Source organism: Festucalex cinctus, chromosome 3, assembly GCF_051991245.1.
Source record: "Festucalex cinctus isolate MCC-2025b chromosome 3, RoL_Fcin_1.0, whole genome shotgun sequence".
NCBI lineage: Eukaryota > Metazoa > Chordata > Actinopteri > Syngnathiformes > Syngnathidae > Festucalex > Festucalex cinctus.
This window is the reverse complement of record NC_135413.1, coordinates 8265584-8292361: the sequence shown is the minus strand read 5'-3', so window position 1 is coordinate 8292361 and position 26778 is coordinate 8265584. Positions and strand designations below refer to the sequence as shown.

General features: G+C 40.1%; 2 protein-coding genes across 6 annotated transcripts in view; one reads left to right on the top strand and one right to left on the bottom strand.

Moving 5' to 3' along the window:
- LOC144015558 (ELKS/Rab6-interacting/CAST family member 1-like) overlaps window positions 1-22324 on the top strand; it is a 61411-nt gene extending 39087 nt beyond the window's left edge. Inside the window, exons 12-20 of one of the 5 annotated variants that reach the window (XM_077515656.1) lie at window positions 1944-1955; window positions 6721-6856; window positions 6976-7107; window positions 7285-7341; window positions 9006-9166; window positions 9449-9596; window positions 12345-12440; window positions 15209-15394; window positions 17227-22324. In XM_077515656.1, the coding sequence (XP_077371782.1) occupies window positions 1944-1955; window positions 6721-6856; window positions 6976-7107; window positions 7285-7341; window positions 9006-9166; window positions 9449-9596; window positions 12345-12440; window positions 15209-15394; window positions 17227-17364 (1066 nt within the window). In that variant the 3' untranslated portion in view covers window positions 17365-22324. Of the gene's footprint in view, window positions 1-1943; window positions 1956-6720; window positions 6857-6975; window positions 7108-7227; window positions 7342-9005; window positions 9167-9448; window positions 9597-12344; window positions 12441-15208; window positions 15395-17226 lie in introns of all 5 variants that reach the window. The other 4 variants (XM_077515654.1, XM_077515655.1, XM_077515657.1 and 1 more) reach the window with 4 other exon arrangements.
- A 725-nt stretch (window positions 22325-23049) lies between these two features.
- Window positions 23050-25832, bottom strand: LOC144015556 (F-box/LRR-repeat protein 14-like). The gene has a single exon (XM_077515649.1). The coding sequence runs from the start codon at window positions 25366-25368 to the stop codon at window positions 24157-24159; it is 1212 nt and encodes a 403-aa protein (XP_077371775.1). The 5' UTR covers window positions 25369-25832; the 3' UTR covers window positions 23050-24156.
- Between the last annotated feature and the right edge of the window lie 946 nt (window positions 25833-26778).

Below are 26778 nucleotides of genomic sequence, written 5' to 3'. Positions count from 1 at the left end.
TGAGAGAAAACATACAATTACTGACAAAAAAAACATTAGGTACACCTGCACAATCAAATCAGAGCTGTAGCCAGGGCTTGGGGCGATAATTCAAGATCAACATGTGTCATGATAGAAAGGTTCTCATTAGGGCTGGGTATTGCCGCCAACCTCACGATACGATACGTATCACGATACAGGTGCCACGATACGATACGTATTGCGATACATATGTATCCCACATAAGACATTTTATTTTGTTTTTTTAAACAAAATATAGGAAAATTGATACACTGAGACATGTGCCATGTTAAGTGTATAAGTAAATAAATGTTGATATTCTTCCTCTGCTTTAATTTTTCTTAGTAAGACACGGTGTCCAATCACTGGTGAGCTATTTTTGCATTAATTGAAGGCAATTAACTTCAAAGACGCTGCTGGTTTTTATTTTTAGGTACCATGCAAGCTGCAAAGGCAAACGTTAACTGCCTATTTAAAGTTAACAAGCAATATCGATTCTGACGCCTGCGTATCGATACGTGTATTGTAATGAGGCCCGCAACGATATATTGCCGTATCGATTTTTTGAGTACACCCCTAGTTCTCATTGTCAATAGAAAATACATTAGATAGAATACTCTGGTTAAGATGCGGAAGGCAGAATCAAAAACCCCGATCTGAAGGCATTCTGCAGGGTGCAGCCAGAGGCTAAATGTTATTGCGTTAGATTTGTGCTACAACTAGGGTTGCCAACTTTCTCATCCCGAAATAAGGGACAGGTGCACGGCACGGTGCCATGGTGCTGTGAGCATGATGTGTGAAATCAGTGTATATTATGATTAGATTCGGAATGCACACAGTTTGTACATTCTCTTTAATCCTTACTGCAGGCTATCATCATTATGTAACTTCATACAAAACCTCAAAGAAACCAAATGCAAAAGAGGAGTGTGACTCACCAAATTTACTTTTTGCATGGAGACTTTTCTTTCTTTTCTTTCTTACAGGTTTATCTATCTCTTCCTAACCGACCTGACAACACTATACATTATTATTATTATTATTATTATTATTATTATTATTATCATCATTATCATTATCATTATTATTATTATTATTTTCTAGCCACTTACGCAGTATTAGCCGCTACAACAAATGCATGTGACGATGCATGATGCCTGTGATTGATTGACAGGTGCTGTGCTTTGTGACATGGCTGTTTTAGCTGATCTAGGACCTTTAGAATGCAGTTTGCTGTGTCAAGCGCTGATTGTGAAACTTGCCAGCAAGCTACATTCTCGCAGTATTTGTTCATAAATAGTATGAGAATACATCTTGTATTGCTCCCACTGATACGTTCGCAGCTGACGTATTAAGATCGGCGTTTAGAATGTAGGCGACATGAAGCCGTGACGAAACCAGGAAGTGCCTCTCTCTCTCTTTATTGGCTACGAGCAACTTCCTTGTCACTTGTCAACCTACGGGAGCAGCCGTGGTCCAAAAATGGCAAAGATGCCGTTTGCTGCATTTCGTGTAAGAATTGAGAATTATTTTACAGGACTGTTGAGGTCAGGACATAACAATTTAGCCCAAAATACGGGGCATCCCAGATAAAACAAGACAGTTGGCAACCCTAGCTACAACTGCAAGCACATATACTGTAAGTGCAAATTTGGAGCACGAAAGCTTGTTTTTTGAGTGCATAAGAATTGTTTTTGTGAGCCTTGTCCACTGACCCTCGAAAAAGAAGCTGTTGAACCAGCAAAGAAGAGTGGCATGAAGGCACAAGCTTCTTGTGTGCGACTTATTGAGCTGAATAAAAGTTTGGCTTAACTTTATTAAAAGAAATGGTCAGTTGCTCCAGTGCAACACTTGCAATAAGATTTTTATATTCTCCTAATTTGTACATATGCCATCTTTTAATTCTTGCTTGCCTTTTCAATGGAAATCCTTCACCCTGACAGTTTGGCCTCCAGGTTAGTAAATGTACTTAATGTGTTTGCTTCATCTTTTTCATCATTCACCACCCTTAATCCTTTGTTTTGCCTGTTTTATTATTATTTTTTAATCTTACCAAAACACTTTTTCTTTTGTGTGTGCAGAAATTTACTGTATTGCATGCAGCACTTCCACGTTTGGTGTAAGGTGCGCATGCTAACTTGGTCTGCATGTAAACATGTGACATGCACTGCACTGTTAGTTGGCGCTATCTCATTGAAAACTCAAAACTTTTAATTCCATTTTTACCTCAAAGTATTAGCGCCGAACTATTAGATATACAGTTTCGATTACACAAACCCAGGTTAAGGTTATTTTTTAGTCAGATGGAATTGCAGTAGTTTGTACCATATTGACAGCGGGAGCTGTTAAGCAATCTGACCATTCCACCGGAAATACTTAAGGGCCACTATTTTTTGTTTTTGTTTGTAATCTGTGATTATGTACTAGTTTAAAGTTATTGTCAAATCATAAAATTACATGATACCACCCCTTACCGCTCGTCTTGTCCCTCAGCCGTCGGAATGCGCATTCACGATGACAAAGGAGTTTCCCAATTCGCCGTAAACTGTAGGGGTAGGGTTACAAACAAGTGGTACAGGTTCACGAAGATAGACGCCGACCTCCCTAAGTTCTCCCTTACTACAGTCACGCCCACTCTGCAACACAGGGAGAAGCAATGGCGACACCAGGAAATAACAAAAAGCGGGAGACACAAATGTATGTTAATATTTATTGCATGTAATAGTAATGATGGTGGTTTTATCAAATGTTCTATATTTTGGCAGAAATTGGCACAATTACATGTTTTGGTAAACGCTCGTAATAGACTATTGTCGCGTCTATTACGTCACAACCAGCACACCGCTGTGGTGGCTCGAGGTGACGACGTAGCTAATTGGGTAGCAATAGTACGTTCCCAATTCCTAGAGGGACCTTTTTTTTTTTTTTTTTTGTCTCTGCCTCCCTAAAGAAGTAGAAGGGAGAGGGGAGAGATAAACGAGACGCAGGGTGAAGAGGAATTAATGGGATTGGGGGTAACTGAAGTAAATTTTTAGCTGTTATTTGACATAGAAATCAAGTGTGTACGAAATTCAGAATTAATTGGGAATGACCCAAAAATTCCAAATTCAATTATTTTCTTGAATTTTAATTGTGGCGGCAAATGGAAAGTAGAATTGCATTTGCAATTCGAATATCAGGAAGTAATATTGAAATTCCATGAAATTAAAAGACATTCATGATGCAAAATTTAAGTATTCAGTGATCCCCCTCTACTTTGCGGTTGACTTATCGCGGATTCACTATATCGCAGATTTGTATTTGGGTCCAAAATTCATGCACTATGAGGTGTGTCTTGGGTTGTATCTCGATTTTCGCAGGTTTTTCAGAGATTATTATCCGTGATGTATGTAGTAGGGGTGGGAATCTCTGACATGAGGCCGATTCGATATGTATCTCGATACACAAGTTGCGATTCGATTGAAAAACGATTATCTTTCAGAACAGAACGGTTCGATACGGTTCGATTAAGTTTGGGAACGATACAATTTTCGATTCGATACGATTCATTTCAATATTCAAAACTTAGCGTGACATTTGTTGCTTGTAAACAATCTTAAAACACCACAAATTTTTACAGTATCTACAAATGTGTAAAAAAAGAACAACAACAATGTCTTCTATATTTTTATATATTGAATCAATTATTTAAATGGACCGGAACAAAGGGCTGGGCGATATGACTGAAAAATTTATCAGTTTAAATATTTATTAGTTGTTATTGACAGTTATAATTTTTTTTTTTTTTTTTTTTTTTTTTTTAATTCAAAATCAGGATCAGGAAAACAAAAGGCTGATAATTCAATTTGAAATATAAATATTTAACCTTTAAAAAGACACCAACACCATTAAACAGAATATGTCCACATTGTGAAGTATTTCAGAAACATAAATTTAAGACATGAAATAAACCTACCGTCCAGCCAAAAGAAATATGAAGCCACCTTATGGAACAATAAATCTATCAAACACATTTTAACAACTTATATCCAAAAATATTTCCAAAAGTGCATTTCCCTTTTTATTAACAATTTTTGTTTTTAACAATTTTTGTTTTTCTTTGCCATTACATTCATTTTTGGTTAATGTATGACATCTTTTTTGTTTTTTTAATCTGAGACACGATGATGACCACGGAATCACGACTGTTTGTTTTGTTTTTTGGGCTGTCGTTCATTTTGAGTTTGATGACGTAATTGCGGGCACGTCTCAGTTCCCTGCTGCTCATGCTAGTTGTGTACATTGACAGGGAGCCACAAACTGAGAAATGAGATACTTGCAGTGTGCTTTTAGCATAGCTGGTGTGTTGGCTGTGGGACATACCTGTGTCGTTTGAATCCATGCATTGGATCGTCACGGGAGTTATTCTTTTTGGCTCGCGCGCAGTACCAACGCCGGCCCGGGACATACAAGTGCACCGAGAGGACTCGATAGCCATGGGAAATACCGAGATGTACGGCACCGGCTTCTGCTAACTGTCTCCACTGTTGCATGTTGTCACTCGTTGTGCGCGCGCGCGCCGTGTCGCGAGCACGGCGTTGACGGTAGGCTCCCCCCCAAGGTGCGTAACGTCTTTGCATTATGTTTGCAATTCAAGGACGCATCTGTTGAGGAAGGACGCATCTGTACTTGCTCCTGCACTCGCTCGTGAATCTAACTACTTGTTGATTTTTGCATTGGGATTTTTAACTACATTGTTGCAGAATGCCTGGCGGAAAAAGAGCTGACGAGATTGAGGAGATAAAATCTTCTCTTAAAAAACTCAGTGGAATGGTTGCCGAATTACTTGAAATGAAGAAGAGCATTGAGCCACTTCTTCAGGAAATACAGCAATTGAAGAAAGAGACACAGGAAAAAGATCGACGCATTGTTGCCTTGGAACAAAAAGTGGATGATTTGGAACAAAATCTTCGTATCAACGATGTGATAGTCACCGGTATCAAGATCAAGCCGCGCCGTGGCCCTTTGAGAGCTGCGGCTAGCACGAGCACGGAAGATTCTGACCAATATTCAGGGAACGAAACTGTGGAACAGCAAGTGACACTTCAACTCAGAGATTTGGGATTAACTGTTGATCCTGCGCACATTCAGATGTGCTTTTCGCTTCCAACTGGAGGGACACGACCACCGGCAGTTCTGATCAGGTTTGTTGACAGAAAGAAAAAGATTGCTCTTCTGAGAGACCGTCACAAGCTTCGTGGGAAACATGTCTACATCAACGAAAACCTCACCAAACGAAATGCTGACATCGCCAAAAAGGCTCGACAAATGAGAAAGAATGGACCTATCGAAAGCACGTGGACAAAAGACTGCCGAATTTTTATTCAAACTAAAGATAACTCTGGTCAACTAAAAACACGAATCGTGAAAGGAGCTGAGGAATTGGCAGCGCTTGAGAGACAACAGTAATTCACAATATCACAACAACAACAACAACAACAACATCACTAATTACCCAAAGCTGGAGTTGTATATGATTACGTGCTGACTTTGCCAAGGCTAACTCTTGTTTATACACCTGCATTGATAACATGTATTGCTGTTCCCGTTTGAATCTAAATATTGTCTGGCTCGAATTCCGTTTGGACATTTGTTCTAACAGTCAAGGCTACATGATAAGGCTGTATTGTGGCTCCAATGAATCTGCTGTCAATACGCAAAATGGGGGTTGGTGGTCTGGTTCCTGGAATGCAGCTGGCGTGGGCCGCTCTGCTGGGTGAGCTAGGCTGGGCAGCGCACAGGAGTCATCAGATCCACAACATGCTAGCAACCAGTGGTGCTACCTGACCAGAATCGAGTGCTGAAATTGCTTGAAAGCAATGGGCTGAATGCAAGCCGATCTACTCTTCTGGAAAGCACAACATGTGTGAAAGCTGATCCGAGGTCAGCGAAGACCCTACTGGTGAAAGAGAAGAATTGCGCTTGCCTTGGCTGCTCTCCTGGTGGGGTGGGCTTGCTGGTGGCGTCTGGGGACCGACTCACCAGTTCTAAATGACTGGGACTAGCCACAATCTACACACGGACATTCAAGATGAACTGAGCGAGCAGTGTCTGGGATAGTATGGGATGGATAACGATAAAAATTAATGACTATTCTAAATAATGTATATGATTGATGCGTTATAGTAATGGGTCGATGGGGACGGGTCTCGAATAAGCTTCGGCTTCTACCCGTCAGCCCTTCTTTCGGATGTCAATGTTGCAAATGATGTGATGTGATTGATGTAAACTGTAATGTGTCCGAAAGGAAAAAATGAATAAACTAACTAAACTAACTAACATCCGGGGAATGAATCGTCTCTGAGCGCTACTTTGCTAGCTCTCTGTAAACACGGAAGTAGCTTGAATAGTGCTGCTATTGAAATGTAAACAAAACAAGTAGAGCACGGTGCAGAACTCTTGCTATTGTTATGAAAACCATAAAGCCTCACTCGCAACCGATTCACAGCAACGTGATATCCGGTCCACAGCTTTACAAGCAATGTATCTAAGGATTCCCGGCGGATTCTGTATCGGTTGACAAGTCTGCTACCGATACGGCCGTTTAGCTCCCCTTGACGACCGATGTGTTCGGTCGAATCGGTTTTTTGTCCCACCCCTAGTATGTAGACAGCATTAGTTGACGTTCTCCAAGAATAACCCAGTTGATTCCTTCTCTGTCTCTCTGTTGCCCCACTTTAGGCAGATGAAAGACCAGACAAAGAAAGTGGCATCTCTGAAGCACAAGGAGCAGGTGGAGAAAAGCAAGAATGCCCGACTGATGGAGGAGGCTAAGAAGCGTGAGGACAACATGTCTGAGAGCTCACTGCAGGTGAAGGTGAGGCGCGCGTGTGTGTGTGTGTGGGGTGTGTGTGGGTGTGTATAAAATTAAGTGTGTGGCACTCAGCACAAGAGATTCTCATGAACTTGCTCTGAGTTATGGCCGCTGGTTTACAGGACTCTTTGCGTCAGAAGTCGGAGCGCATCGAGGAGTTGGAGGAGGCCTTGAGAGAGAGCGTGCAGATCACGGCAGAGCGAGAGATGGTGCTCGCCCAGGAGGAGGCTGCCAGGTCCCTGCAGGAGAAACAGGTATACCCAAGGCTAGCGCAAAGAACCTTTTGGCTGGAAGAAAAACCAGCGTGATGGTCATCATCCTTTTTTTTAAATTGACATTCCTCCTCTTTGCTGGCCGCCCCCCTCTTCTTTCAGTTCTTTGTCATTTTTTCTCTCTCCTTCTTCCTCTTTCCGCTACTCACCGCCTGTCAGAAGTACTCACTCAATGCAATGCATGAGTCCAACCTCGCCCACTTAAAGTGGTCTAAGGTATGTTTGTATGTGTATGTGACAATCTCATTCAGAGGTGACAAAGTACCGTGAACAGCAACACCTTCTGCACACATGCAGCCTGAAAGTAACTTAAATGAGTTATTTATTCTGCAGTGTCCCCCCACATGTTCACATTTCACAATTATTTTTTTGGGGGGGAACCTGCCTCAACCTTTTTTTTGCTGAAAAATTCACCTTCCCACTCTTTTAATGCTCACACCATAGCCCTGTCTAATGTATTTCTTCGGTGGTTCAAAGGAACAATGGTGAACTAAGGTCAGGAGCTAAGTATTGCGATGCTGCCAACTTATCGCACACGGGCTATTCTTATACTTTTTAGGGCATAGTTGGGGAACACTGTATTGTATTGTGTTGGACTTGTTGCTGTCTAATTATCACGTTTGTTTACCTGTTGTTTGACTTTAAAAACACCAGTGAGTAACTACGAATACAAATACTCACTGGCCACAACGTTGGGTACACTTGCAAAATCTAACAAGATCCAGTAGAATAGCTAATTGCAGTTTGGACTATGGGGGGGTTAAATGTTTGTCCGAGTTATGGCTACTTCAATGTTCAAAAATATTTTAAAAAGCTCTTTGTATGATGCAGTCCTGAAAAATATAGCCACAATTTAAAAAATATTGCTTGATACAATTTAGGGCAGTCACAAATGATTTTTTTTTAATCGATTATCCTATTGATTACTTCTTCAATTACTCTGGGACTCATAGACAGTATAACAATATTCACAACTGTATATTCTTTATCCTCTGCAAAAATCAACTAATATTACTCCAGTTTACTGAGTCATGATGCACAAGCCCTTCATTCTTTATATTACAATATGTTTGATTGTGTTATTCTTGGATGTTTCTATCAATTACAGTACTATAGAGTTCTATTTTCCATGTTTAAAATGCTGTACAGAAATTTTGTTGGTGTTTGGCTGAAATAGATTAGCATCATTTGAATGGGGAAAAAAAGATTTGACTTCAATTTTTGTTCTGTTTACGCTCATTCATGAAATCTGACGACACAACATATGGCCGAAGATTACATGCACTTATGGCGTCAGGTTTTAGTCATAGCGGTGACGTTCCTAACACACACACACACTTTCCCCACCTTCCGCTCTTTTTTCAATGAGCATTTAAATCGCAGCTTTCTCAATTCGTAATCGTGTCTTGTCAAATTGTGATTTGATTGCATTTACAATTAATCGTTCAGCCCTAGTTGACGCTGCCATTATGCATATCTCAATTGCGCCACTTGAGAAAAAAACAAAAAAAGAATTTTGTCACTTTGGGTGCTTGTGTGGTGTGAATCCAGCGTCATTTAATGCCACTTTAGTGCCTCTCTTAACTGTTGAAACTGATCATTATTAATTAGAATATGATGCAGTTGTGCTATCTAGATGTAATTGGCTTGTGCTGACGTACCTTTTGAAGTGTCCAGTGAGTGTATGGAATCAGCAAATAACAGGTAAATACAACTTCTACCATCACTGAATGCTACTTCACTCACTCCTTCCACTTTCCACAATAAATCAGCTGTCCCTGTGTTTTTATCAGAGCCCCTGTCAAAAATGACATCGTTTTCTATATTTTCCTATTAGTTTAACTGTGCGTGCGTGCGTGCGTGCGTGTGTGTATTTCAAGATGGAGGAGCTGCTAGGGGCCATGGAGAAGGTGAAGCAGGAGCTAGAATCCATGCGGGCCAAACTGTCCTCCACCCAGCAGTCTTTGTGCGAGAAGGAGGCCCACCTCACCACCCTGCGAGCCGAGCGCAGGAAACACCTGGAGGAGGTGCTGGAGATGAAGTAAGGACTCACAGCAAGGTGGTTATTGATTGAACAATGTCATCCATTTCCGGTGGCCCCCAGTTGGTGAGAGGATTTTGTGCCATGAATAATATGCAACATTCTCCCACTATATCGATGCTGATGTATGAGTAAGGCTCTATGTAGCAGACTTTCACCAATTGTGGTGTGGATCTGGAACAAATCCTTCACTATCAATGTACAGTCACTGTGTGGCAATCCAGTTCATTTAGCTCCATTTTTGGCTTAGAGGCGCTTTTTTTTTCATTTTCACCCTGACAGGCAGGAGGCGCTGTTGGCAGCCATCAGTGAGAAAGATGCGAACATTGCCCTGCTGGAGTTGTCCTCCTCCAAGAAGAAGAAGACCCAGGAGGAAGTGTCTTTGTTGAAGCGAGAGAAAGATCGGTTGGTTCAACAGCTCAAACAGCAGGTGAGTGGGACAATTTTGAGATAAAGAAGCCATTCCCCATATAATAGACTGTAAATTGACTTTCTTCTCTGCTGGTGTCAGAAAACACTCCTTCCATGTTTTTTCACCCCCTCCTTATGTTGAAGCATGTAATCATTCACATTTGGCTTCTCGGTTAATAAATAATTATAGAAAGCTCAAGCAAGAGTTGCCAATCTTGTTTAGTTTAAATTATTTCTTGTTTAGTGTCAAGCACCGGAGGTGTCCAGCCCACATGGGCTTATAAAACACAAAAATATTGTGTTAAATGTTGTTTTTACAGGCAAAAACCAGCAGCTGTGGTTACCAGGGAAATTGTGTAAAAATGCAGTGGAAATGTAAACCACTGTACAGAACAACTTGTTTATTTTACTGGTATTGAATATACAAGAAACAGTAACTGCTTCTGAATTTAACTGGATTCGATGTACAATAAACAGAATCTGCATGGAAATTTTACAAAACAAAATAGTTTAAAAGCAGCATGTTGTTGGAAAATGGCACCTTCATTGATATTGCACTTTCCTACCTTATAAGGCTCTCAAAGTGCTTTGACTATTCACCTACTGATTACACAGCATCAGGAGCAACTGGATTTACATTACCTTGCTCATGGATCTTTAACACTGTCATATTGCGCTGGGATCGAACCAACAACCTCATGGTTGCAAGATGACCATTCTACCACTGAACCACGCTAATCTAGGAGGTTACCGAAGGACTGTTTAATCTACAAGTTTAAAAAAAAAAGGTGTAAGGTTATTCAAAAAAGCGAGAAAACTGAGGCACTCAAAGGTGTTTCAACTCAACTCAACTTTATCAATAAAGCGCTTTAAGAACAGGCATTGTTGTATACAAACATAAACAAATATCAGTTTTGCGGTAAACAAGAACAAAGCAAACATTTTGAAGTGCGAATACAGGTTTTTTTTTGTGTTTTTTTTTACAAGTAAATACATTTTACATCAGTAAATAAATAAGAAGTAGTGAATAAATAAATACATAAATAAGTAGACTAAATTTCAAATACAATCCCTTTATTGCTGCATGGCCAGTTGATTAAAAAATTGCCTCCATGTTTCGGCCTTGGGAGGCCTTCAGCTTGTATTTATTTATTTATTTATTTATTTATTTATTTATTTATTTATTTTTGTGTGTGTGTCACAAATTTACAGAAATTCACTGTGAAATCTACAGACATTTGATTTTTTTTCACAGTGCAGACAAGAGGCACACATTCAGAAGGATATCAAACAAAAAAATAGTCCCTTTATGTTATGTCCCAGCATGTTACAGAAACTGAGCCAAATAAAATGGCTTATACTGAAACAGATATGTGAGTTTTTCCTCCTCTGACATTGCAAACAAATGCACAGCCCCACCAGACAGTTTACAAAATAATTGCCTCCTCAAATTATGATAAAATAAAAACTGCATTTCATTTGCAATATCATTTAAATGACATAAACAATGAAACTGATTCCACTTTGAAAGTTGTTATTCTGCAACAACTCGTTCAAATTTGCCCTTCAGGTTTTCCCCCAAAAAAGGAGCGCCGGAGCCCAAAGCATCAGGTAGTACAAGGAAAGGAAACAGTTGAAGGATGAGCTGCGGATTGCCTTCTAACATACTGTAGGCTGCGATTGGAAATGCACGGAAAGGGAGCGTGCTCTCCCTTCTCCGAACACCTGCTCTCATGTGTTGTCAGGTGTAATGAAAATTTTACTTTTTAGTTTAAATTGTCTGAAGTAGATTCCCACATTGCATTGTTGTCAAAGGTATAATCTGGGTCGATTATTGCGCCTTTATAATGCTTTAAATAGTAAATCCTCGTGATGGATGCCACACGCTAACAACGGCAACCGATTTGCATCACACAAAAGTTGCCATAACTACAGTTCTGCATTACCACCACCACCTTTAGTATGCTATAAAGAAAGTGGCCACCATCGGAAATGCATGACAACTTTCGCAAATACTTTTAGTGCATTACTGCCGGTGGAACAAAGGTGGCGGTATTGTACAGAAAGTGAACATGGTTATGGAACACTGCAATTATGGGTGCCAGTCCAAGCTCTAATTTTAATTTAAACAAATCACACCTGAGTGAAATCGGAGGACCAGCAAAAAAAAAAAAAAAGTGTGACTTATAGTCAGAAAATTCGGTAATTTATATCTCACAAACTAATAATGTACATTAGATATTTAAAAAAAAAAAAAAAAAAAAAAAAAAAAAAAAAAGAATATTCGTTGTCCTCATTATTGTTTAATTAGACATAACAGGTGTGGGGGCTTTTTAAATTTGTTGAATAGTCCAGTAAACAAATTATAGTTTGATAAAATTATCTGTTTATGTTATGTAAGAATTCAGTTGGAGTCATGTCAATTACAATTTAAATCATTAAATGTCCAATGGTGTTATTTCCACTAGATTAAAAAAAAATAATAATTGTCTTCCTGCTAATTCTCATTCGTTCCCAAGCATTATTTCTATCTTTCATGGAATTTTGTTTCCCAAGCCTTTACTGTAGCCATATAAGGTATCATGCTATGCTCCGATACATTTATTAAAATAATGAAGACTGTTTTAACAATGTCTTTGAGCTCTCTTTCTTAATGTATTGCCAAGGAATCGTATCAAGATGCTGTATCGGCAGATAATTTTGATGGAAAGTGATGCAAATATTAACAAAAAAAACTGTTTATATTTTTCCTGTGATTAATGGTCAGACTCAGAACCGTATGAAGTTAATGGCGGACAACTATGAAGACGAACACCTGAAGACAGCCCCCGACCAGACAAATCACAAGCCCTCCCCAGACCAGGTAGCGTACTCTGCCTTGGATAACAACCAACTTTCTGTTTTCATTGTTCCATCAAGTGTTTAAACAAGATAATTGTGTGCTAGTGAACACACTAACCAAATATCCCTTTCTTCACGCTGCTCCTGGCCAACGTTCTGGCCGAACAGGACGATGAGGAGGGTATTTGGGCATAGCCAACGTTATGCCCGCATCCCCCTCTCTTTCTCTCTCTCTCTGCCATTTTGTTCCCAAGGGTGAGCTCGTCTAAAATAAAAAATGTGTCTTCCGGTTTGTCACGGCACCATTTCACCTTTGTTGCTTTTCTGTTACATCATATTGTTGTCCTCAGTGATGGTGGTCATTGTCTTCTTTGCCAGTCTCAAGTGCTTTTTCATTGATTATGCCAGTGTTTCCCAAACATTTTTTGCTAGTGTACCCGTAAAACATTTTTGTCACACCATGAATACCCCCTCACTAATGTGTGTTGATGACTCTCCAAAAGTAGAGACTAACACAACCGATCATTAAATGAACATCATTTTATTTTGTTAACTTAATTTGAACATTTAGTTCTTAGGCATTATTTTTAACACAAACATAAACCAAAAAGGTGCCTTAAAAATAAATAAGCAGAGTAATATAAATTAAAAAATATATAACGAATAAGGAATAAACCTCCATTTGTTATGTATGTATGTACTCTTATAACATTTACCACCAAAAACTTGAGCTCCTTTAATATTTATATTTCAGCTCTAAAATGACCTTTCGTGAAAGATTTCACCAAATTAAAACAGCGTTTTTCCCCATTGAGCATAATCCATGTAATTAAAGCATGCATAGATGTATTTTCCAAATCGTTTTTTGAACAAAATGTGTAGACTATTTGGTATAGAAGAAACGTCTACCATGTTAACTTTAAAAATAAATGAATAAATACATGCTATGACATCCTTCTTCTGTTGGAATTCTTAGCTCATCACAGTTTCCCATCGCTGTTGAGCTATTTTTAGAATAGACCCATGGGATGCTGCTTAGGTTGTCCTGTTTATTTTACTTTATTTTTTTTAAAGGACACTTCACATTAGCATAGCAAAAAAGGTCGCCTTCCCTATTTGGAGGTTGCGGCTCGTCTTCCATGCCTAACTTCACGCCCATGTCCCCCCACTCCACCTCCCACTCTTATAAATAACCTTTAAAGAGGCCACTTGTTTAGCAACTCCTGCTACTTAGAATAAAAAAAAAAAGGACATCCAGTATTCACGGTTATTGGCCCATACCTAAATGGCTCAAATGAGACTTGCGCTGACAATAAATTATGAAATGTTTTCACTATCCCCTGCACGGTGCTCACATACACCCTAGTTGGGAAACACTGGATTATGTTTGTGTTTGCATGCACAGCATGAGTGTAATAAAGAGAGAATTCTAATCATTGAAGTAGACAAAACATCATGGTTTTGCATGTCTTATCTAATGATGTGATCCTCACGAACAAGTCTTTGCCCATTAAAAATTATGGTACAAGAACACTTGAAAGTAAACAATGGCATTGTAGAAAAAGTTTTGTTGAAAAGAGTATTGGCACTAATAAAGATTCCACTGAAAGATAAAATACAATATATCAATGTCATTGTTTTTAAATTTCAAGTTCCTTTTTTATTTTTTGACTTTCAATCTAATGGAAGAAGGCAGGAAGCTGAAATGGAAATATTGAAAAACAAAAGCACTTTTCATTACGGATGTAACAATATCCAAACATCACGATACAATATTATCACGATATGAAGTTCACGATACGATAATTATCACGATATTGTGGGGGCGTTAGCGATATTATAAAAAACATCACAATATTGTAAAAAATGAGCTCATACTAAAAAATAAAAAAAAGCACAATATCGTGCTTTTGTATATAACAGCAATGCATATAAACCACCTACAATCTCTAATAACAATATTGAGGAACTTACTTGGTAATGCAAGCACACATTGATCGCTTCACAAGCAAATTACGTTCCCCTTCATCTGACAATTAGCATAGATTTTAAACATAGAAGGCCAAAACATCCCTAATGACGATATTGCCCTTATCGTGACATCCCTACTTTCCATGAACGAGGAACATCAAGTGGAAAAATTAAGACCCATCAAAATACAGTGCTACCTTGAATTCCAAGTCACTTGTTCGTTTTTTTGTTTGTTTGTTTGTTTGTTTTCAATCGTAGTGTTGCAAGTGAAATTTGAGGTACGAGCAAGCTTTATATATGCTGCCACTCGTGTGAAGTTAAAAAAAAAAATAAAAAAATAATGAATAATGCAATCATGGCACTGTGATGCCCTCACATATGGGCAAGGAGAGACACAGTTGCCGACAAATACAAAATGAAAATGTTCGCCAGGACCGACTGACACCCACTCCTGATGTCACTGACTAGGCCACACCCCTTATAGACACACATCCAATATGTACAGCAATTACTTTTTAAGATAATTTTAATTCGTTAGATTCTCATTTATTATGCTTTTCTATAATACAGGTCAACTTATAAGTGAGTTAAGGTACTACTGTACAAAAAATAGCTAAATAAATTAACGTAGCTGTTATTTTACTCTTGATTTTCACTGCAAACACTTGTTTGAGCGACAGTGTTGTAGTTCCAAATAGTATGTTCATTGAACAGAACAGCACTCATTGTATTGTGTGACATTGCTGATTGGTGCCTGTATTGTCATCATGTTCCCCACTTGGACCAAAGCATAAATCTGAACACCTCTCCCCCCAACAGATGATAACCCCTGTTGTAGCCCTGTGCCAGAACCGCAGCAAGCTGAAGCTCTACATCGCCCACTTGACTGACCTCTGCTACGACCGCGACCCGAGCATCCTCAGCCAGCTCACACCACCCACCCACTACCACCGCAGTGACCCACACGACTGGGAGGAGGAGCTCCTGAAGATGACGGCGGAACAGGTAGAAAGGCGCACATAAATTTGGGCGCCTGATGTTTGCTGTCCTGTGTCAGTATAAACTATGGGTGTCAAAATTATCGCGTTATCTCGTTAACTTAAAGTGCATTTAACGGCACTAATTTTTTTAACGCTTGATTAATGACTGCTTCCTTATTTGGAAAGCCTCTAAGAGAATTCCAGTCGCGAAGCAGCAGAAAGGTCCACGTCAAAATGACCCAATAGAAATGCACTGTACTGCACTGGAGCTACAATAAACAATGTTTAAGGGGCAGAATGTTCGAGTGGAGGAGCCATTTCCACCAGTTTCCTGCTTTGACAGAACACACTGTGTTAGCGATTAGCACAGCAGCATAGTTGCTACAGTTGCCAAGAGGGAGCCAAGAGCCAAATGGATGCCGTCTTGTCACTTGGAGTGACTCCAAGCCACTTGATCTTTTGATGTGAGGTGTAGTTTATTCGGCAGCTCCAGAAAGTCTAACATCGTCTTCTGTTTCGTTGCAAGAAAGCACCGTCAGGTTGTGAAAGTGAAAGTACGAGTGACATGTTCACTTCAGAGGGGCATCACGGCGCATCCGGGAACTTAACAAAATAAAAGCGTCCAACGTCGTGAAAAGGAGTCACTATAACACAATTTAGCAGTAATAAATTAAATTATACTGCATATAGTTGTGGGAACTGGTGTCAAGTTGCATTTTACAATTTCAAAATGTGCAGAAGATGGCAAGTTTCTTCTTGTTTAAAATTAGGACGCTCTTAATATGAAAAGTATACATCGATCGCTTCTGGTTCGTATGCATTAAATAAACGTTATTTTACAAAGCACATCCTATTAAACTTAACAAAATAAAAGCATTCAGCGTTCAGCAAAGGAATACACTAACACAATTTCGCAGTAATAAATTAAATAACAATGCATGTATTTCTGGGGACTAGGTTGTATTTTACAGTTTTAAAAATGTGCATAATTTCACAAGTTACTTCGTTAAAAATTAGTCAGCTCTTAATATGAAAAGAAAAATGCACTGAGCTGTCACCATTATCTCACAAATGCAATTATGCCATGTTGTAGTGAAAGAAAAATGATCAACACAAATCAGTTTTTTATTTATTTTTTTTACGTACAATACATATTTTAAATTGTATTTTTTTTCATTCAATTGTTATGAAATTACTGTATCAATGACTAAAAAATAAACCATATTTAAATTAGGAAAAAAAATTAAATTTTATTGAAAATTTCGATATAAATTGAAGTATAAAACATGCGATTAATGTGCGATTAATCGTCAGTTAATTATTGAAGTCATGCGATTAATTACGATTAAAAAATTTAATTGACTGACACAACCATATAAGGAATTGTGTTACTTGAAATGAACATGGAAATAGACAGTAAAAAAAAGCTAAATCTAATACAGGCATTAACTCTTTAGATACTACTATTATAACAGTCCACCTGTTTTTTTTTTTTCCTCTCGATGAAAAACTCCTCCGCTTTCATAATTTGTTGGAATTATGTTGCTAGCGCAAACGGTTCTGGAGTTGAAGACATGCGTCATTTCCTGTCTCCTTGTGTCACTCTCCTCTATGCAGCACCACTTTCCCCTCCTTCACACGTGACAATATGCCAGCTACCGTAATGTATGCGGTATCGACGTAAAGCTCCGCTTATCCGCTTTCAGAAGCCGTTGGAATTATGTTGCTAGCGCAAACGGTTCAGGAGTTACGGTGATTTGAAAAACATGCGTATTTTCCTGTCGGGGTACGACAGATTCATATTTTGAGGGTTAAACTAAATCGATGTTGGTGACCCTTCTTCCTTGCGGTGTCCAGTTGGAGAAGGAGCTCGAGCTGTGCGAGAAGGAGAGCGGCGAGCTGCAGGAATACGCCAACTGCATCCTGCAGCAGATCGCCGACTGCTGCCCTGACATCTTGGAGCAGGTTGTCAACGCGCTGGAGGAGTCTTGCTGACCCGCGGGAGCGGCCCAGGTTTGGTCCTGGCATTCCCCATCGGTGGCCGCCGGTGAACCTTTAGAACAGGGGTGGCGAGATCCGGTCCTCGAGGGCCGCAGTCCTGCTGGTTTTGGATATTTCCCTTCTTCAACACAGCTGATTCATGATCAGCTCATCAGCAAGCTCTGCAGAAACCTGATAACGAGCCTGTTAATTGGAATCAGCTGCACTTCGAGTAGGGAAATCTACAAAACCTGCAGGACACCGGCCCTCGAGGACCGCAGTTTGCCACCCCTGCTTTAGAAGGTTACGACATCACTGGAGGTTTCCTACCAAAACTCACTTGAAAGTGCTTTCCTGTCCCATCTTGGGCATTTGATATATTAACACCTAAACAACTGTGTTAAGACACAAGTGAAAGAAACAGCACAAAATGTAACACGCCTTGAGAATACAGTGGAACTTCTTTGGACAAGCACTTGAATGTTCTAATAGCAGTTTTGCTCATTCCAGTTGCAGGTAAAAGTATACATGCAAGCATGGGGAGAGCATACAAAATAGACACAAGCGCGACTTGAACTCAAGACCCTCTCAATTGTGAGGCAGACGTAATAATCACTACACAACTGTGTTGCCAAGTCAAATGCAATTGAAGAAATTTCCAAAATTGGAATAAATACCATTGGTAATAATGGATAAAATACATTCAAGAAACAAAACTATCTGAGGACCTCTTTAGAAGTTCCACTGTAGTGGAATATCACACTTGAGCACAAAGTCAACGTTTACTGCAGGCATACCTCTGTGAATTGAGGCAATCACAGTGGAATCAAGCACAGTTATGTCACAGGTTTATCACGATTTAAAGGAAAAGGGCTTCATTGGTTGTTCACGTGGGGCAGGAAAGCACTCGGGCTGGGGGGAACCGAGGGAGTCGGAATTCTCTCCAAGCTACTGGTGGGAAAATAGTTTCATCTCTAAACTGCAGATCTTTGGGATTAGATCTTTTGGGACTTGCGGGGTATAAAGAGAAGACCTGTTCTGAAGTCATTTTTAAAGGAGACATATTATGCCTTTTTTTTTTTTTTTTTTCAATTAAAAAAAGTGTCTTAATAAAAGCTCTCTAGCATTCTTTGGTCTAAATACATAATTGATAAAGACAGCGCTTTGTCAACTCCAGTTGAAAATACCAAGTATAGTTTCTGTTACCATGACGGCCCCATGCAAAATTTCATTTTGGCCCGTATTTCATGCCCAGAAATAATTATTGTAAAACTTCTGTCAGAAGACATCATTAGGAGAAAGGTTAAATGAATTTTTTACTTCATTTCATGATGCAAACCTAACCCTAACCCCATGGAAGTACGGAAGAATCATAGAAATAAATGTATCCTAAGACACAAGTGAGATCAGACTTAGTATGTCAAATACACATTTTTGTTTTGTTTTCTAAGTAGCCACCGACTGTATTTAAGTGGCCCATATTTTGGCTTCTGTTATAGCAAAAATGACAAATTTGGTGCCAGAATGTACCGAATTAAAGGGGCACGAAGCAGGATTCAGAGTTTTTGCACATAGGGGCAACAGTCATTGTGCTACAGTAGTGGCTCCTGTCCATTATACAATTCTTAAAACATGTGCGGGTGAAAAATATGGTTATTTTAACACTCAAATTTGAGTCTAATCTTGCATCGTGCACCTTTAAGGAATCTATCAAAATGGATTTCAACTAAACAACAACAGTATTCCCATTTCCATCAAAATGCAATGAAAAAATTGCATGCCAAAAACAGTCCAATCACAATTGAATAAAAAATGATAGAAAGTGTTAATAGATTTGGAGGGTTCTAACTATATTCATTATAGAAATAGGGTTATTATTAGAGCCTGACTGATGTGATTTTTTTTTTTTTTTTTTTTTTTTTTTTTTTTTTTTTTAGGCCAATACTGATTTTTCGAAAAAAAAAATACTGATTACAGATTATTCTGCCAATTATTTGAAATATAAATAAATATATATACTTGTGGTATTTGTGAGTAACAAACTCCCAAGAAACAATCTTGTACCGAGCCCGCTAATTTACATTGATCCGAACAATTTGTAGTTAAGACCAATCACAAAGCAACAGTGTGTTTGGGGGCGGGATATGTGGCTGTGAAGAAAACAAGTTGCCGCATAAAAAAAATTCTGATCTTTCAGAATTACCTAGTTTCCTTTTTGAAAGAACAGCGAGGCGCTTGGTGCATTTTTAGCTGGTAAAGATGTTTTTTTGTTTTTTTTAAATTTTATTTTAAACCTATATCAACAATGATGTTTTCATCCGTTGCCATGACTGGTCAAAACAAGAGTGGTATTATACTGAAAGTCCCACCTTTCCTTAGCAGATGACATTGGAGTAGTGCCCAATTGATATTGTGGAGCACTTCTTTATGAGTTCTTTACATCATCTGGCTCTTGCCAGGTTAGCATTTTGGGGGCTCTGGAAGTTTGGAACGCATTATTGGCATGTCAATTCAGTTCAATGGGGAAAATTGATTTAATATACGAGTCAGTTGGTCACAGAACAAATGAAAGTTGAACTCGGCAACCTATCAGACTCTTGCTTCACCCCTTACTCTGAATTGAAAACGGCGCTCAAAGTGGGCGTTGCCTGGAGGACAGTTGGGCTCGCCAGGAGGGGAGAGGGTTGATTGGACGTGGTCTGGCTGTGATTAACAGCAGAAGTGAAAACTACAATCTAAATAATTTCGATATCTGACAAGCTATAAGCTATAAATAAACAAACAAACCAAATGTTATGCTAATAAGTCACTAACCTGAAAATCGATAAAGATAAACAAACAGCCAAATTGTTTTTATCCCACTGTTTAACCTGAAGATTGCACCAGACATTTTTTGCACCGAATTCAAGCGCTCAACAAATGTGCACTAAAATGTCTAATGACCAAGACATGCAGACAGTATTACTAGATAGCAAAAATAAAAATAAAATAAAAATGTTGATTTGGTGTTAAGACACCACATGTATATACAAGTCATGAAAAAATCCATTTTCATAATATGTCTCCTTTAACGTAAGGATGAGAGAGACCGAGAGGGGCAATTAAAACATTCATTTTTAATCTGTTATTCTGTCAATGGTTTTGCACATGGCGTTCACTTGTTATGAGGTATGCAATGTTTCTTTGAAGAACATTCTAGTGGCCTTGGAGCATGTACGGGAGGTTGCGGGGTGTGAGACAGTAGCGGACCTTGCCCAGGGATGTGTTTGATTTTCTGTACTATTGGTGCTATCAAGGCATGATTTGTCCCTGTGAACTATTCGGCGTTGATCTCAAGTTCCTAATGGATGTTAAAAGGCCCAAATATTCAGTTGGCCAAATGCAAAAAAGTAAGCAACGGCTCCCGTAATTGTGTCCAGTGTTCTCTTCAGGGCTCTTTAATTTGACTTTTTAAGATCCGTTTGTAAATAAAGTGATACTTAACACGTGCCGTGACTGAATTAAGGTAAGTGGGCCATGTTGTGCATTCTTTTTGGGGATTTTCAAAAGACGACCAAAAAAAAAAAAAAAAAAAGCAGTGCTGTTGTTTGCTTTTGTCACAGAGACAAAATGTGTGAGTACTGCTGACTTAAGTATGGAGAGTCTTCTATAGAAATATATATGAATATAAATGCATAGATATGTATAAATGTTAACTGTATTGAATGTTTGCACAGAATCCAGACGAGTGAGCGGCTCTTGGACAGAGTTGAGTTTGTGTCACCTGCGAAAAGAAAATGTTTGGAAACTACGTGATTGTGTGATGGTGGAAACGTACTTTTTGCCGTTTTGTTTTGAACAATTTAGTGTTGTCATCGAGGTCCACGTACGCCTGACATTATAACGTCAAGCTCTTTCGGATACAGTGGTGCCTCCAAAGTCGCAGTGGTACAGTTTAAACTTCAAACTAAATCATCAAGTATGTTTTTCTTTTTGTTTGGGTTTTCTTTTTTCTTTTTTTTCTTTTTTTTTCGGGCTACAGTGATTAATTGAAGTACTCAAATGATTCCATTACCAAAAAAAAAATCTCTGACTGGGAGCTTCATACACAATAATTGCTGATGGCTAAAACTCATTGAGTCACTCAACACACAGACTAGCTAACATTATCCAGCTAACAGCCAGCAATCCCTATATTACAGTTGCTGACACCAATGTCACTCACCAGTCTAGGCATTGCCTTTTAAAGCTTTAAACATTCAAAGTCTCAGATAGTTGACAGAACTTGAGGATGGTGACCCCAAGTGGACAAATATAATAGCTGCACCTTGCACATTACTATATGTTTGATAAAGAAAGCATAATTTATAGCCAATTATTTGATATTAATTTGTTGTATACTCAATAGCTGCAGCCTTATGTAGAAAGGTATCTGTAATGCAAATGTGCAATAAGCACAGAAATAGGAACGAACTTAGTTTGCAAAATCCTTCCAGTAAGAAGTTTGCCTTTGCTGTATTTTTCCCTACTGACAGCTAGTGAAAAAATTGCCTGTAGTTACTGTAATAATATATAATATATATTTACAAATTACAGTGCAGTCATGTGTATCTTGGTAGATTTTCACTTCACTGTTTGACTTTGGCGGTTCCTCTGTATTGCTCTGTGGGAGGCCTGTGAAGAAAGTGCACCTCCAGTTTGGCAAACAACTTTTATGTGAAATACTTGCTTCGTCAGTTGGAAAGAGGACTTGGCGCCACAACCCCCCCCCAAGTGTGTGTATGGATGTTTCCTTTATGTTCAGCGTGTCCTTGCATTTGCCTTAATGTCTCATCTCTCAATTCATGTGACTTATTTTTCACTTTTATATTATTCGAAGAACTCATTTGTTCATTTTGTTCTGCCTTTGATTTGTTTATTGCAAAAAGAAAAACCCAGCCATATTTGTGAGTTGTTTGGATTTTGTATGTATGTAAATAAATAAATTATAAGCCTTGTTTCTTTGGTTTTATAGAAATTTCTCTCTCTCTCTCTCTCTCTCTCTCTCTCTATATATATATATATATATATATATATATATATATATATATAGTGTCAAAATTAGTGTATTGATTTTGAGTTAATTTAAAGTTCCTTTAATGCCACTATTTTTTATTTATTTATTTTTTTTAAACGCACGATTAATGACCGCCCCTTACTTGAAAAGTAACAATTCCACTCGCAACGCAGCAAACTTGGAGACTGGGGTCAAGTTGTAGAAAATGTGCAGAATTTCATAAATTACTTAATGTTAAAGATTAGATTGCTCTTATTATGAAAAGAAAAAAAATCACTGAACTGTCACCATTATCTTAAAAAAAATGCAATTATGCCATCAAGTGGCAGAAAAATGACCAACACAAATCAATATCACACTTCCCCCAAGTACATCTTTTTAATTTTAATTCAGTTTTATGAATGGATGAAATTGCTGTATCAATGGCTAAAAGATGCAGCCATATTTCTATTAGTTTTTTTCCCTTTTTTTTTTAATGAGTATGTTAACTTTAAAAAGTTTTCTTGTTCATTTAGAACAGAAATGAAAGTTGCGATTAATCGTGACTCGTGAGTTAACTATTGAAGTCATGCGACTAATGACGATTAAAAATTTTAATTGCCTGACACCCCTAATATATATCTTTTAAAGCAGTACATCACTTATGTTCAAAAACTGCACATATGTGGGATACAAGTGAAACATTTGCCATCTTTATTCATAAATATCACTACAGTATGAATATAAAACATCTTAAATTACTATTATTTTGTAAACAAATACTCTTGAGACTATTGTTGGAATCTCCTCATGAGGGAAAAAAAAAATCACTGATGAAAAGTTTGTTTTTTTTGCTTCTTTGTTGCATAAAGCCTTTGCAGCAGTCGGCCACAAGGCCGCAGAACTGTGGCACAGTGAATTTTTTGTGTGGCGTCCTCTGGGAAAACCGCCACTGCCTTTACACAATGACTGTATAAACTTCAATTTGAAGTACAAAATTATTTCATACAAAAAAATATTGCTAGAATACATCAGGCAAATAAGTAAAAAAAAATTCCAGTAGCTACGCCAGCCTTAAGAATACAAATTCCTACCTATTACTACTGCCATGATTTTTGTTTAATTTGTATAAAAAGCAGAATTTGTGCTGGAGTTGCAAAAATATGCAATGTCATGATCTAGTACTGAGCTGTAGGCACTGCTGCGTGTGGGCGAGGTAGCTAAACAACTGTACACATGATTAAGTTGCTCCAGCCTATTCGAGCTGATTTTTGGCAAGAGGTGAGACACACCCTGGATTGGTCGCCAGCCAATCGCAGGGCACATACAGAAGACAACCTGACATTCACACTTTTGGACAATTTGGAGTCTTCAATTAACTTCAACATGCTTTTGTAATGTGGGGAAAAGACGACGCACCCAAGCACACGGAGAACATGTCAACTCCACATAGGAAGGCTGGAGCTGAGAGTTGAACCCTGAACATTTGATTGCGAGGCAGACGTGCTCTAGCTCATTGTGCTGCTGAAATGAAAAAGTATCCACCCATTTTCTATAGTGCTTACAGTCATTGGGGTGACAGGTGAGTTGGGGTATACCCTGGTATGGTGGCCAGCCAATCACGGGGCACATAGTGAACAAGAACTCACATTCGCCCCTGTGGACAATTTGTGTTTTTGGAATGTGGGAGGAAACAAATTCAAATTTGAAGTGTGAGGAATAAGAAGCAAGAAGCTCTCAACTGCTGAGAACGTCTCTCCATTCTATAGTTTGGTACCTGTGGGAGGTTCCTTTCACTTAACACGCTCACTGTCCGTCATCTGCCACAAGCCCAGGTTGAGCACCTTGAGGCAGGGCAGCTGTGTGATCCTCTCCAAGCCCCTCTTGGTGATCTTGGTGCATCCGTACAGGTCGATGCCCGTCAACTGCGTCAGGTGGACAGCAATGAGCTCCAGGCCCTTGTCGGTGATGCACACACACTGTCCGATGTTGAGCGTCTTGAGCTCGTGCATCTGCCTCACCATGCGGTTGATGCCATCGTCGCTCACGTGGCACGAGCACAGTGACAGCGACTTGAGCCGGTAGAGGCCTTGTGCCATGTACGCCAGGCTCTGGTCGCCGATCTTGTCGCAGAAGGACACGTCCAAGCCCGATAAGCGCAGCGAGCCCATGGCCAGGTGCATGACGCCCGTGTCGCTGATGTTGTCGCACGAGCGCAGGTTGAGGCTGCCCAGCCGGCTCATACGCGACACGTGGATCATGCCGGCGTCCGAGATCCCACCGCAGAAGCTCAGGTTGAGCACCTTGAGTCCTCCCAGGCCCTTGGCTACGTGCTTGAGCGACAGGTCGGTGAGCTTCTGGCAGTCCTGCAGGGTGAGCTTCTCCAGCGCCAGGCAGCCCTCGGCCGTGCTGCGGGTCATGCCCGCTAGGTGCCCGATGCCCACATCGGACACGTGGCGGCAGCTGCGCAAGTTGAGGCTCTTGAGCCGGTGCAGTCCCCAAGCCACCAGGAGGAGCCCCGTGTTGGTGATGTTGCTGCACCCGCCCAGCTCCAGCACCTCCAGGTTCTTCAGGTATTGGGCGATGCGACCCAGGCTGGAGTCGCTGATCTGCTTGCACAGGCTCAAGTTGAGAACCCGCAGCGACGGGATGTCCTGCACGAAGGCGTGGCCCAGCCCGTTGTCCGTCAGGCTGAAGCAGCCGCACAGGTTCAGGCTCTCGATGTGGGGCATGCCCTGGATCACGTAGCTCAGGCTGCGCCTCAAGCTGAGGATCTGGACCTTTTTGATGCCCCTGGTCTGAAGGCTGGGGAAGAGAGAAGGGTTGGCCCTGCGTAGATGCAGCTTGGCTTCCAACCCCCGCCACACCGACTTGTGGTAGGACGCGTCCCTCCACGCTGTGCACACTTGGGCCACCCGGCCTTTGTCTTTCACGTCCAGGTAGCTGAAGATAATGGCCAGGATTTCGGGGAAAAGGCACGAAACGTGGGTCTCCATTTCAAACATGAGGGTGAGACAATACGGCCGTTGTTAACGAGCCCACGGAAAACTATAGCGTTACAGCCTGGAATTCAGTATAAAGCAGCTCATCTCACACTCCTCTTGTCGCCGTTCTATTATAAAAAGTTAGAATATGAGTCTTGAAGCGGGGGTAATAATTCCCAAGCCGACCAGTGAGGCTAACACCGCTGAGCTAGTTAGCATACGTCGGCTAGGCGCCCAGCCAGCCTTACTGGAACAAAGTATGCTTTAGTCCAACTCATCATACCCGAAAAGACACGCGTCTTCGGCTAGTGGATGTGCAGTACAAATCCATTTTCCCTTAAGCCATGCTGCTGCAGCTGTGTGACCTCCAGAGGCATTTCCAGTTGCCGGCCCGGAGCTCTATTGACTCAAATCGGTTAGCTTCTTGCTAGGCTAGCCTCAAGCCAGCGACACCGAGCGGAGGAAACGGAAGCTACATCCTCACAACTGGGGAGTCGTCACATGTGAGGATTCTGGACATACATAAAATCATAATAACACGAAGACAGATTCATTTTTATTTTATTTTTATTTTTAGTAAGGGGGCAAATCGGCAAGTTTGTGCTTCGTGGTCTTACAGTAGGTAGTGAACTGTGTACAGCACAGCATACCGATGTGTATTGTGGCACCAAGACTGGACAATAAAAGGCAATGCGACCCCACAGAGGTCTCCAGAATGCCGACCGGGATACACAAAAGAAGACAAGAAGCTAAGCTAATTCTTAGCTTATTTGGTAACAAAATCACAGTCATATATTAAGATCAGTGTAACCAAATACATTTAAGTTGACAATGCAAATGCACGATTTGCGGTCGTTGCACTATCTGCTCGCGCATGCGCAGTCAACCAGTCTTTTCGCTGTCCTACGGCAACTACATTAGGACAAAACCACTTAGTTGATATAAACCTGGATAGCCATAGGCCAAGGCTTTCGAAGCCACGAGGCCACCATATTGCTCCTCACAAGAAACGTTTCCCGGCATACCATTCTACAACTTTACAGTATCGATGTCACAACTATGACGTGTGGTGGAGGACCCAAGTGCAGGAGGCGGACGAGTCAGGGAGGTAGAGGCGCTCAAAAGGAGTAAATTTAATCAAACAAATCTAAAGTGGCAAACAGGGCTTGGTGACTAAGAATAACAAAATACAGAAGGGGAAAAACTATACAAGACAAGACTTAACAATGGCAGCATGGACGTGTGGAAACAAGAACAATGAAGCGAAAACCGATAACTAAGTACACACACTAATTGAGCATGATTAGACACAGCTGGGCAAGACACAAGTGGAAGGGGGTGCTGATTGGTTGACACATGAGGAAGGGCAGGCAAACACAGGTGGACATGGCAAGGCTTAACAAGACTAGGGAAGACAAGGAAAGCAGAACA

Excerpts from the sequence above, each read along its gene's own strand:
- LOC144015556 (XM_077515649.1), bottom strand. The coding sequence starts at position 25,368 with ATGTTTGAAATGGAGACCCACGTTTCGTGCCTTTTCCCCGAAATCCTG.